Source organism: Camelus ferus, chromosome 16 (assembly GCF_009834535.1).
Source record: "Camelus ferus isolate YT-003-E chromosome 16, BCGSAC_Cfer_1.0, whole genome shotgun sequence".
Classification (NCBI taxonomy): domain Eukaryota; kingdom Metazoa; phylum Chordata; class Mammalia; order Artiodactyla; family Camelidae; genus Camelus; species Camelus ferus.
Window position 1 is genome coordinate 37,532,473 of NC_045711.1, and position 13,578 is coordinate 37,546,050.

Genomic DNA, 13,578 nt, shown 5'->3' on the forward strand with positions numbered 1-13,578 from the left:
CTCCATTCTTCTGACAGCCCAGTGGCTGGAGAGAGGTGGAACAAAAAAACAACCAAAAAGGGTACTGTATCAGACCCCAGTATGGCCAGGACCCCCAACACACTCAAGACACCATCACAGATCACGGAGGGAAGAGGCACCTGTCAATAAAAGGTGATGGGACCACTGGATGACCACCAGGAGTCTCCCTCTCACTCTGTCCAGAGATACCCTCAAAGGAGCAGAGATTCAGATGTAAAAAGTGAAGCCATAACAACAATACTCAGAGGCAAATATGAGCAAAATTCTCTATAAAAAAGGCTTTTGTAACAAAGACTCAAAATCTAAATGCCATAAAATAAGTGATTTTTACATCTGACTACATAAATGTAATTTAAGAAAACTTGTGTGGCCAAAAAATACCCACAGCAAAGTCAAAAGACAAACTCTAATATGGGATTACAGCTGATGCAACAGACAGAGGGTTATTTTCCATGTTATAGAAAAGCTCCTAGAAATCAGTAAGAAAAAGACCAATAGCGCAATCAAAAAATGGTTCAATGATATCAACAGACCATTCACAGAAAAAGAAAAATAAACAATCCTTAAATATTGAAAAAGAGTCTCATCCTCACTGGAAAGAGAAATGCAAATTCCAGCTACTTTAAGAAAAATAAACAATCCTTAAATATTGAAAAAGAGTCTCATCCTCACTGGAAAGAGAAATGCAAATTCCAGCTACTTTAAGATAGCATATTTTACTCTCAGATTGATGGAAAACAAAATTTTGACAGCACTCAGTTGGCAAGGCTGTGGGGAAACAGGCATGCTCATTTGAGCTGGGGGGAGAACAAAGTGGTATAAGCCTTACACACAGCAATTTGGCAACATCTAACTAATACCTACTGTTTACCCTTTGACCCTGTAACCAGACTTCTGGGATTTATCCTCAATTTACCTGTACAGGTGTAAAAGATTACTTATTACGGTTTTGTTTTTTTTTTTTTGTAATAGTAAAAGATAGGACACAATCCATGTATCCATCAACAGTGGACTGGTTAAAGGAATTATGATGGGAACCCATGTAGCTATAAAAAAGGAGACGGATGCTTTCCAAGTACAACCTCCAAGATACATTGTTAACTCAAAAAAGCAAAAAAAAAAAAAAAAAAAAAGAAAAAAAAGGTTTAGGACCGCATATACTGCATACTACCTTTATGTAGGGAGACAGAAAATCAAGTAATCAAAAATACATTCATACTAAAAAAAAATACATTCATACTAGTTTGTGTTTGTATAAAAAAAACTCTGAAGAATAGAGAAATAATGAATAAAAGTGGTGACTTTTGAGCTGATGGAGAACAGGGCATGGAAGCAGGGGTATGAGAATTCTTGCTATGTACTTTTAAAATATTGCTTTGACTTTAAAAAAATCATGTAAGTATATTACTTATTTTTTAAAAATCAAAGCTATTAGCAAGCTAGAGGGGCTGAAAATATAATTATAGTTTGAACAAAAAATAAGAACTGTTAAGAAGTTGCAAGTAAAGCACAGAAGAACAAAAAAGGACTGCTTTAGAACTTAAAATATATCATTGTACTACCTATTGAAGAAGAAGATAGTCACTCTCAAGATTTAAATTTGTGGCCTGGGAGATCAAGCAGAAGTATCTCAAACCTCAGCAAAAGTATGTAGAGATAGAAATAAAGAGGGAACAGATAAAAAAAAAAGGGGGGGGGGATCCATTCAGGAGAGAGAACAGGCAAAGGAAAGAAAAAGAAAAAAAAAAACAACAATAATCAGGCAACAGATAGATTTCCCTAAGATGAAAAAAACTCAAGTCTATGGATTAAGAGGGCTCTGTGAGTTCCAGATGGATCGCTGAGAAAAAGAATCCCCATCACAGCACACCCTGGAACATATCTGATTAGGAAGCCCAGGAAAAAGCAGAAGCCACTAATGACAAGGAAAGCAGAGCAAGACAAGAGGTTAACGGGAGAAAAAGGGAATCAGCAACTTGACTGAAGGGCAGACGAAAACCACAAGGTAAACCAATAAATGCAAAATCAACCACTAGTAATAAAACCAAGGGCAGTGTATCAATTGTTAAATGAAATGTGAACAGATTGAATTATTCCATTAAAAGACAGTCGGCGTGGGTTTAAAATTACAGTGATATGATATATACAAGAAATACGCTTTTGGAAAAATGAAAATGGCTGAAAATAAAAGGATACTGAGAGAGATCAGCAAGTGCAAAAAATAGAATAAAATGAAATAAAAAGGAAGCATGATCATATTAATAACAGAAAGGTAGGATTTTGTATTAAAGCACTAAGCAAGTTAAAAAGGAACACCACAAAATGACACAAAGGCACAATTTGTGATGACAGGACAGTCACAATCTATATGCTCCCAACAGCATTATAGTTAAATAGGAAAAGCAAAAACTATTAAAAGTGCAAGAACTTTCTAGAGAAAATCTGAGTAGGAGATTTAAAAAACTTCAATCAGAATCAGAGCAAAAGAAAAAAGCATACAAAGGAAATGCGTTTGAATAATAACCTTGATTTGATACATATGGAAACTTACATCCCTCAAACAGAAAATAGTTTTTCTATGTCTATGAAAAATTTTGAAAACTTAAAACAATAATTTACTTGCCCACAAATAAATTCATAATTATGGAGAGAAACCAAAATGCTAAGTCACTGGATTGAAATTCCCCCCCATCATCCAAATATTTGTAATGGGGTTAAACTATTTTTATAGGTGAACAGTAATTTACAAACTCTGACAAGGCGGGATACTCAGATGTAGGGCTGCGAGAGGATGGTGGCTGGAAGGATCTGGAGGCAGGTTCCTTCTGGCCCCCTCTGGGCTTCCTCTTTCAGGCACAAGTGGGCCCAGCCACCAGGACACATAAGAAGCCTGGCCTGCTTACCTGCATGCTTACAGGAGACTTCCAGGCAGGGCAAGGAGAGGATGTAGGGCAGCACCCATAGGAGCCCAGAGCCTGGGCTAGACAGAAAGGTCCAGCAGGCCTCACCTTGCCTAGGCACAGCTTTGGAAATCCCCTCAGTACCACAATCCTTCTTCAGTTTGGAAACAGAGTCTCTGGATTTTAGCAAGCATCCCTCCCTGGGACCCAGCCCTGGTAGCCCTCTTTCCCTCGACACCAACCAACATCAACTGTCCCCTTGCTAGCCCACTAAGATTCAGCTCCAAGTCTCCCCAACACTCTGGCGTGGAACCTTGACCGTGGTCATCAGCTACACCTGGTCATGATCATGGGTTTTCCCACGGCCAGGAGCTAGCCCTGGCTGGCCATGGAGGCTGGCAGTCAGTACCAACAGCCCGGCCCCCTCCCTGTTGAATAGACAGCTCCAGGAAGAGGGGAGAAAATAGATGGAGAGTGAGGCCAGCTTCTGGGGGCTCAGGAAGGAAGTGGCAGGTGGGTTTGCCACGGGGTTGTCTCTGGAGGCGGGGTCCGGTCGGGTAGGGGGTGTTGCTGAAAGGAACCTGAGACTGAGGGGTGAAATGAGGCCCAGGAATGCGGGGTGAGGATGGGAGGGGGCTGCCCAAGAACCTGCTCTTTCACAAACTGGAATACAGGCTAGGCAGTGGGGCTCCTGGGTCAGTGTGGGTCAGCAGATGAGTCACGGGGAGGGTATCCAGTCAAGTGTGAAGAAACCAGCTGGGCTACCCCAGGGCAGCGCCTTGATGGGGGAAGGGAAGAGTTGTTGGAAGGAGGGAGTATGGACAGGGGACTCATTAGACCTTCCACTTGGCTTCAGCTCCCCTGCTCTTTCCAGCCCCCCTTTCTAGAAGCCCCCTGGCTGGCCCCAAAGGGAAATACAGGTGCGTCTGCCCAAGGCCAGTTCCTTTATCTCAACCTCAGCTGCCTGGGGTTGACCTGGGGAGTACGTGCCAGGGCTGGGATGCAGAGAGAAGTAGGGTTGGGGAGGGGACCTCGCAGCAGGGGTCACCGGGTGGGTTCTAGGACAGGTACAGGGAAAGACAGCCAGGAAGGGGAGTCAGGGAGAGAGGAGAGGGAGTGGGAACACTGCGTGGCATGCCCCTCCTCCCCCAGGGTCCCAACTCCCTCGGCGGTGAAGGGTCACTCACAGTTCCCGGCAGAGGAGGAGGGAGGAATGAGAGCCCTGGGGCTCCTTCCCGGCCGGGAGCCTGCTCAGGTGTGGTGCCTCCTGGGCTGTTTGCATAAGAAGCCTCAGAGGCTGGGGCTGAAACTCTTTCCTCCCAGTGGCCAATGCCCCGGCAGCGGGGGCGGGCTCCAGTCCAGGTGGCCAGCCTGGGCCTTCCCACCTGAGTTTAGGGGCATGGGCCGGCAGGGTGACCACACCCTGAAATCCTTGGGTCTGGACTGCCCTCACCCAGGGGTGGGCCCTGCAGCCACTGGGGAGGAGTCTCAAAGGGCCCTTGCTCACCCGGCTTCCCCTGTAAGGGGGGAGGGGGCGGGGGAAGGTAGAGCCCTCCCCCTTCTCCTCCCTCTCTCCCTCCTCAGAAGGGTGTGCTTCTGCCCTCTCCTGGGACATCTCACTCTCCTACCACACGGGTAGCTGCAGGTAGCAAGGGAAAGGTTTGCAATTCTGCCTCCTCCCTGCTCCCACGCCCACGACAGCTCTGGGCACCTACAGGGCACTCAGAAAAGTGAATACCTATTTGCCTTGGGCTCATACTGTCCTTGCTGAGGGGAATAGGGTGGCCAAGCCTGAAAACCACCTGTCTGAGATTGAGCCTGGTGGTCAGGGTGGGGTTTGGGGTCAGGAGGCCTGGGACTGACTTGGATGCAGCCACCTCCTGGCTGTGTGACCTTCAGCCAGTCACTAAACCTCTCTGAACCTTTGTACTCAGGGCAAATGTGGGGAGGGTACTCATGTCTGCCTGCCGAGCTGCCGAGAGGATGAGTCTTTTAGAGAGAGCCCACAAGGCCGTTAGCACCTTTGGGACAGGGATTGTCATATGTTACCATGTGTTGCGTCCTCGGTGGCCAGCACAAGGAGATGCTTGTTAAGTGCTAGCCTAGTAAATGGCGAATGGTGAATGACAAGGCTGTAAAATGCCCTACAGTGGTAGAGGCTCCTCTCTTCTGGGGGGGGACAGCCCCTGCCTCTCCTCATCGACTGTCCTGTCCTCTTCGCCACTTCTCCCCTAGTCCAGCAGTCTATTGACTGGACACTGTTCCCACCCTCCCTGATGAGCCCATGTCACCTCCATCCTCACATCCTTGCCCCTCAGAGGAAGCAGATCACTCCCTCTTTGATCCAGGCCCCTCCCTCACTCCCTTCTCGGGAGCTCATATCTTACCACCTACCCCCTCCACGCATCGTCAGCCTCCCCCTCTTCCCACTTCTGCCTATTCACTTAGATTTCAGGGAGTCTCCACCCTAGGCCTACACCCACCTCTGGCCACACAGCCTCTCCTCTCCTTGCCAGGCTTCTCAGAGTTGTATACACTGTATCTTCACCTTCATTCCTCTGACCCTCTGCCCTCTGCCTTCAGCGACCTGTTGACCAGCTGCAGATAAGGTGGCTGCTGGCCTTCTGGTGGCCACTTCCGATAAAGGTTCCATGGCCTTTATCTAAATTCCTTTTTTGTCTGGACACTTCTCCCAGCTTCTGGGCCAGCACTCTGCTGCTTTCCTCCTTGTTCCCCTTGTTCCCTTGTTCTTTTCTTATGTTCCTCTCTCCTCCCGAACGCAGTGGCCCCAGGGCTGTCTGAGATGCTCCCGTTCCCACGTTCCCACTCTCTCCACACCCACGGCTCCACCAGCCACCCCGCTGCCTCCTGGACCTGGCTCTGCCGAAGTGGGCACTGCATCTTTCCCCCACCCCCTCCTCCCCAGTTGTCCCCGCAGTAAACAGCACTGCAGTCTGCCCAGGTGTGCAAACTGGGAGGCTGGAACTCTAATTTCTCTTTCTCACCCACCCTCCTCAGCCCACTGGCCACAGGTCCTGCTAATTCTGCCTCCCAAATCTCCTGTCATCACTGTGTGCCCAGGAGATCACAAAGGTCCTCCACCCTTCTCAAAGGCCCAGCCACAGGGTCTTTCCTCAACCTCACTCCCTTCTCTGCTGAGAGCCTTCCAATGGTTGCAGGATAAAGTCAAAATTCCTGTTGAGAGCTTACAAGGCCTTGCCTGGCAAGGCATGATCTTGACCCCCAAACCTCCCACTTCTGAGCCCCAGCTGTAAGGCCCAAAGGTGCCACATCTCACACCTCCACCTCTGCCCAGGCAACTTGGCACCCTGAGTGCAGCTCTATCACAGATGGCCTATGCCACTGAAACATCTGTCTCCTCCTGCCAATCTCCTGTCCTAGACAGTGAACCGCCAGAGCTGGGGTTATGTCTCAGTCACCTTTAGATCCAAAGGCTCTCCTGGTGCTTGGCAGGTGTTTAGTCAGTTCCCTCTGAGTGAATAAAGGGGAAAGGTAAGAACCTGCTTCTCCTGCCTCCTCCAAGGAGCAAACAGGTGGGCTTGCCATTCAGGAAATTCCTTCTCTAAATGTGACCTTGAACAACTGAGAGCAGGGTGGGATTTCCTTCTCAGGAGGGAACCAATTCCCCACCCCTGGAGTTTGTTGGGGATAAAGTATCAAGGGAAATCCATGGCTGACACTTGATTAAAGTAAGGTAACAGGGAGTGTGGTGTTTACCCATTAGGCAGGGGAGGAAACAGGATCAGAGATGCTAAGTGACCTGTTGAGGACACACAGTGAGTTAGGACCAGAAGTGGAACAACGCAGAGCCTCTCCACCAAAACCCAGGTTTCTGGCAGATGCCTCATTTCCTCCATGTCTGCCTACCCCCAACACACCACTGCACCTGCTGGAGCTGGAGTTAGGAGGGGCAGTGACCCTGGCTACTGAGGTGATTTATTTTCTCAAGAGGTACTGGTATCTGGGGGTCTTTATCTCCTTCTCCCACCTTGGTCCTTGGCTCTGGGTGCTGTCCCTTGGGAAGACACGCAAAGCCTGGGCTTATGATAAAAGGGCTGCCTCTTCTCGTCCCTCTTCAACACACTCTGCACAGACTTTGTGCCAGCCCCTATGATGGGTGCCGGGGTTCAGAGAGCAAGGCCCATCTCCCACCTGGAGGAGTGAGGAGTGAGGAGTGAGGAGTGCACCTCCAAGGGCCAGACACTCCCACCATCACTAGGACAGAAACTATGGAGAGGCCCCAGAGCACACTGCCAAGAGCCTGCCCAGGAAAAGAATGGGAACCTAGGGAAGGAGCCATGACATCCAGCCATCTGTCCCAAAGAAGCTGTCTAATTGGCTGGCAGAGGTGCTTGACTCAAGGATTCGCCCCACCTCCTCCACCCCCGTGACTCTTCTGGGGTTTCTTGGTCCAAGTCCAGATCTCCTTCCCCACCCACCCCATGCTGTTCTCTGCTCTGGCCACAAGGGAGCGAGGTGCCCCCTGCAGAAATGGGAGCGAAGGCGGCACAGATCCAGAGAAAAGATACCCAGTTGGGACCGCAGCCAGTCTTGGTGGCCGCCTACTACGCATTAAACACTTCCACACCTCACCTCATTTAAGGCTTTCAGCAATCCTAATCCTTTGGTAATATCCTGAGTGTGCACACGAGGACATCGGGGCAGGGGGAATGAAGTGGCTCATCAGCAGCTGGCAGGTCACCTGGCAGGTCACCCATCAGGGTCAAATTCGAGTCTCTGTAGCTCATATCCTGAACTCTGCACTATAACGAGACCAGGCAGAGGGAAGACCCAGGAGCTCGCAGATGGGGACAGTGCCTCCTTCTTCTGGGTATCTCTGACTCAGTACTGACAAGTGGCAGGCATCAATTTTTTTGTTTGGATTTTTTGGGGGGGATTAGGTTTATTTATATTAATGGAGATACTGGGGATTGAACCCAGGACCTTGTGCACACTAGGCATACACTATACCACTAAGCTACACCCTCCCCCACCCCATCAATGTTTATTGTAATCATATTAGGTCCAAAGAAGGAAATTAGAAACTCACAAGTTTCAGGGGTCATCCGTCCACCATCCCCAACCCCCTTGGTCTAAACACAAACTGAGACTCCGAGAGAGGAAGTGAATTGCCCATAATTACACAGCTGTGGCAGATGTCGGGGGGGGGGTCTGTGCACCCCCACCTCACCCTGAAAAGTCCCTAAAGTTGAAGATAACAGGGCTGCCGAAGGATTCTGAGGATGTAAGTGTTTTTAAAACGTGCTCTATTTTAGATTTTCTAAGTTTGCATAACTGGATTCTGAGTCATAATGAACACCCTCATTATAACCGGACATCTTTCTGAAACAAACCCATCGAAAGTAACAAAAAAAAAAAAAAAAAAAAAGGAACTAAAATGTTGGAACCATCCAAAAAAGGAAGCAGACCCCTGACTTTCATATCCATTATCTCCTCTGACGCCCAAGCTCATGTGAGAAAGATGAGGCAGGTAGAGCAGGCAGCAGGTCCACCATCCCTTCTCTCAGTTCTAGATGCGTTTCGGAATGGTTCGAATTTTAGCAAGGAAACCAGTGCTCACACCTGCCACAGGTGACATATCGCTCCCAGCAAGTCTTGGGCAGCACCCTGTAATCGAGTTTACTTGCACTTCTGCAGCAAAACTTGAATACTCACACTAAATGAGATAAATAAAGGCCGTCCACGGCTGCACATCGGTTCAAGTCAATTTTGCCATCAACTGAGTTACAAGAAATCTTTCTGCTCCAGGGAGCTTTGGCATTTGGGAATTGCAGATGAGAGCGTGAGCCTGTACTCCTCTCGTTTCGTGGCTGAGGAAAGTTAGGCTCCGCGTGGCCAGCTGGTCCAAAGCCGGACGCACGCAAGGCTGAGGGGTCTCCTCGCGCCCCAGCTCTGAGTGGGTGAAGCCCCCCGTCGGTTTCCCTGCTCCTGGCTCCCCAAGGGTTACCTGTTCCGGTCGATGCTCCTGTGGCGGGCCACGCACGTCCTGGATGGCCTCATAGACATTCTCAGAGTCGCTGTGCGCCAGGGGCCGCGGGCACACCCACGAGCCTGCCACGCTGCAGGCCTTAAAGCTGCCCCGGCTCCCGAGGAGGCCGGCAGGGGGCGCGGCGGCGGTGCGCGCGAGGTCGTCCAGGGACTGCGCAGGCCGCACGGGCGCCGCGGGCCGCGTGTACAGGCAGGCGGGCAGGCCCGGAGCCAGGCTGCGGCGCTGGGTCGCGGTGCCACGCCGAGCCAAGCCGCACAGGGAGCCTGCGCGGCCCCGGGGGTCGGCGGGCGCGCCGTCGGGGCCGGCGGGCGCTGAAGCGCTCACGAAGCGGTAGTCGTAGGCTAGCGGTTCGGGGGTTGCGGGACCCGGGAGGGGTGAGGGCAGCGGCGGGGCGGGAGCAGGGTGGCCGAGCGCTGGCAGCTCGCGCACATACTGCGCCGGCAGGTAGAAGGGGCGGCCGCCCGGCTCGCGCCGCACATGCCACCAGTGCTCCGTGCTGCGGCGTAACAGCCGGTAGCGCTCGTTGGGCTGTATGGCAACACGGCGCCCGTCCTTGCCCGTGTACTCAAAGGGATGCTCAACCAGCACGTACACGTCCCCTTCGACGTCCGCTGCCATCGCGGCCGCGGAGTTTCCCTGTGGGCAACAAGGAAGAGGGGCGCGGAGGTCAGGGCCGCGGAGCCAGGAAGCGCACCGCACCAGGGGGTTGGAAGATTTGGATTTGAGAACCCGAAGCTGCAATCGTGTCTTTGGGCCTCAGTTTTCCTATCTCTAAAATGGGAGACTTGGATAAACTAATCTCTAAGGTTCTCATTCTTACACTCTGTGATGAGAATTAAGACAGCCTTTTCATTCTGTGGTGTTGATTTTAAAATTCGAGGCTCGCTTCAATCTCTTGGTGGGGAGATTGTGGGTTATACTGGTCCAGCTTTACAATCAGAAGCCATGGCTGGGCTCAAAGGTCGACACTATATTTGCCTAAAAGTTGACTGAGCCTCAGTTTCCGAGTCTGTGAAGTGGGAAGAACAGCCCATTCCCCTATTCCCCGTTCTGCCCCTATCCCCGTTCTGCCCCGCCCTGACGCTTCCAGCCCTCAGGGAATCGCGTCCTAGGCACCTCTTTCCCCTCCCCTAGGCGTCTGTGCCCCAGGCCAGCGGTGACAGGGTTGGGGCGCAGGCTCTGGGAGTGTCCCTGCCCTGCTTAGTCCAAGAGCCTTGGCGTAAGGGGCCGCGACTGCCAAGGCCGGGGGAACCGGTTCTCTCGGTTTCTCTTTCCTTCCCCAGCGCCTTCGCAGCAGTCGTGAACCCGGAGCCCGTCCCGCCCAGACCCACCAGCACCACCCCTGCTCTCCGGCTCCCACCTCCGCCTCCTGAGAGAGGCTCGGTCCCTGTGGCCTGCCCGCCTGCCTTATGATCGATACATTGCCCTGTAAGAGTGGCCACTAGAGAATGCAATTCGTGACAGTAACTACCCCTGCGGTGTACCCAGGGGCCTCCAAAGCTCTCCTGGAGTGATTACGGCAACCCACCCGCCTCCATGCCAACTCAGCCCGGCTCCTGGTGTGTCGGAGAGGGTGAGCCCAACTCTAAACATTCCTGTGTCCCTCCATCAAAGCAATGAGTTGGTGGCCTCCTCCGGGAGTGGCTGGTTCCTCCAAGCCTTTACACCGACCACACCTCCTGCCCCACAAAGGTGGCCTGGGCCCAGCAGCTAGGAGCTTGTCCTCTCTGAAGCTGAGGGACCCAAGGAACAGGGTCCAGCTGCGGGGCGTATAGTGCTCCTTTACTTTCTCACGCTTTCCTCGACGGGGAGCAGGTGTAAACTGGGTCACTAAGCACACTGGACCCTGGCGGTGGGGCCCGTGAGCTGCCTGGAGCTAAGCCAATAGGACCAGGGAGGACATCCCTTCTCACCACCCTCCCCTGGACCCTCATGGCTCACTCACGTCGGCAGGGCGGGCCTCACCAACCCCATGGGTTGGCTGGGCGGAGCCGGCAGATGGATGAAGTTTAGGTCCCTGCCATCTCCTTGGGCGGGGCTTCCAAGGGCTAGGCTGGAGAGACCTCCGGGAGCAGGAGCTGGCAAGCTGAGCAAAGAGGGAGAGGGACGCTCGGGAGGGCTGCCTCCAATTCCCACAGCAGCTGTGTCTGGGAGGGGCAAGGAGGAGCCTGAAAGAGTCCTCCCCGGCCTGTGGGGACTTTGGGGCGGGGCCCAGAGGTAGAGAAGCCTGCGGGAGGGGCAGGGCGGGGAGGGCTGCGACTGAAAGGGCGCTGGCGGGTCGCAAGCGGAGCCCAGGGAGGGTAGGGTCCCGCCTCTACCCCGCTCCGTGCGCCCCTGCACGGGATTTATCTTCTGCAAGCCTCTGCGTCCCCCGGGCACGATGATCGGGGAGCGGGGGACTGCTCAACTCGGGCTCGGTGTCTCGCCTGGGCGTTATCAATCCGAGCAAAGCCATTGCATCCTGAACCGTCCGGATTGCTGGCCACTACCTGTTCCGGGCCCATCGCCGTCCTCCCTAGACCTTTCCTGACGCAGCTCAGCGGGGCCTGGAAAAACTTGGAGCGGGGTTCCCACGGCAGGGACGCTCACCGGAGCGCAGGGTCACGGGCTGGGTGGGGAGGGGACCCGACCCTTGGCTCCATCCCCGACTCTGGGGGAGCGAAGAGGAGAGGAGAGATTAGGGGAGCGGACAGGATCTCAAGAGCGCGGGGATCGACCAGTCACCAGGAGGTGCCCCGCGTCCACTGTCCGGGAGAGCCACAGCGGCGCCCACGCCTGGGCTGGCTCTGGAGCCTAGGCCGGGGCCTCTCCTGTCCCGGGACAGACGGCAGCCCTTCGCCTCCCACCTCCTCCTTGGGGGAGGGGAGGATCCGTCCCGCGCGGCCCTCCTCCCGGGCCAGCGCAGCTCCTGCTCCAGTACGGTGCTAAGGGGGCAGGCGACCGGTGCTCCCGGACCGGTGAGGACCCGCCACCTGCGGTCCCCCTACCCCCACCCCAGCTCAGCACCCCTGCCCAGTCCGGCCCGGCCCTGGCACCTTGGGGTGTCCGCTCGCTGGCCTCACCTCCACTTGTCCAGGCTGGCGCGCGGGGGCTTGGCGTCCGGCGCTCCCTCCTCCACCGCCCAGCTCCCGTGCTGCCCTGTTTCCTGTTCAACAATATAGCGAGGGAGGCACCAGCGGAGAGCACCCGGCAGAACTTCCTCCCGGGCTGGGGTTGCGGCTTCGAGAGACAATCCCCGGTGTCCTGGCTTCCTGTCCCCTCTGGGACGGGCCAGCGCCCCAGGAGCAGAGACGCCACCCCCTTCCCCTGCACCTCCCGGGATCCTGGGCCACACCTGGCTGTCTCCCGGAGGTGGAGGCAGCAGGGCCAGGATGGTGGGATGAGGAGGGAGGAAGCCTCCTCACCAACTTCTGGCCAGATTACCCTCCCACTGCTCTATTCCACACCGTTCCCTCCACCGCCTTGATCCTTGTCGGGGAGAAGGGCCCTCTCCAATCTGCCCATTGGGTAAGCTCAGAACAATCTTCTGGGGGGATATAGCTCAAGTGGTAGAGTGCATGCTTAGCATGCATGGGGTCTTGGGTTCAATCCCCAGTACCTCCCTTAAAAATAAACCTAATTACCTCCCCTCCCAGCCAAAATAAAATAATTAAATAGTACTATAATAAATAAAAATTTAAAAAAGAACAATCTCCTGAGGCTGCACTCAAGATCCTCACCTTATCTCTGCATCTCAGTTTTCTTTCCTGTAAACTGGAGACAGTAACACCTGCTTCATAGGATTGTTGATTAAATGATAGGCACTAAGCACAACATATTGTTATTGTCACATTATAGGAACACACATTATATTAGTTATTATCACTAATTTTACTGAGATGAGCTGTCCTCTTCTTTGGGTTTGGATTGAGGTCTCCAACTCCCTTCTTCAGGTGGGAGGGGTAAGGGAGAAACAAGTGTTCTCAGAAGCACCTTGCTAAGGATAGAGGCACTGAGTTCAAAGGCAGGGCAGCACACAGGTCACGTGTCCCTGGCCCTCTTCTGGGCCGGCCTCCTCTCGCCCACAGCCCAGGCTCCTCCTTCTATTCCCTCCTACTCAGAGCTGACCACCACCTGCTCTTGAGGGAACCTGGGGCTCATGGGATGGGCAGAGGGTGCTCTCTTGTAGGCTGAAAGGAATCTTCCAGGACAGGAAACTGCAGACCTGAATGTCATTCAGTCGCATTCTCCTGCAACCCAGTTTCCCTGGGAATTAGTTTCCTTCTTCTGTCCTTACAGTGGGTGGCGGTGGGCTTCTCCCTGCAGGCCCCACCACCACCCAGCCATAGGCTTCTCGAACTTCAGAGGAAGGTTGGCAGCCAAGCAAAGGCCACTTTGAGCCTGAAAACCATGATCCGTGAATCAGCCCTGCTCATAAACCTTTCCTTCTTGAGACTTCTCTCACCTTGAGTAACCCAGTGGGAAATACAGTCCTGTGGTTTCACATGTTCCAGTGTCAGGAGTCTGCTTTGGCACTTAAGGCACAGGAAAGAAGCCATCATTGTGGGATCTCTGGCATTAGCTTCAGTTATATATGAGTGTATGTGAGTAAACCTCCCCGAATGCCCTGAAATTCTGCCCCCCCGG

The 13,578-nt window shown here is 53.2% G+C and overlaps 1 protein-coding gene across 7 annotated transcripts in view; it reads right to left on the reverse strand.

Moving 5' to 3' along the window:
- Nucleotides 1-12,270, reverse strand: part of ARHGAP27 (Rho GTPase activating protein 27) — a 29,776-nt gene extending 17,506 nt beyond the window's left edge. The window contains exons 1-4 of one of the 7 annotated variants that reach the window (XM_032457427.1): nucleotides 12,015-12,270; nucleotides 11,442-11,602; nucleotides 10,898-11,038; nucleotides 8,911-9,588 (exon numbers count right to left, since the gene is read on the reverse strand). In XM_032457427.1, the coding sequence (XP_032313318.1) occupies nucleotides 8,911-9,588; nucleotides 10,898-11,038; nucleotides 11,442-11,456 (834 nt within the window). In that variant the 5' untranslated portion in view covers nucleotides 11,457-11,602; nucleotides 12,015-12,270. Of the gene's footprint in view, nucleotides 1-8,910; nucleotides 9,589-10,897; nucleotides 11,039-11,441; nucleotides 11,603-11,987 lie in introns of all 7 variants that reach the window. The other 6 variants (XM_032457425.1, XM_032457432.1, XM_032457426.1 and 3 more) reach the window with 6 other exon arrangements.
- Nucleotides 12,271-13,578: the final 1,308 nt, after the last annotated feature.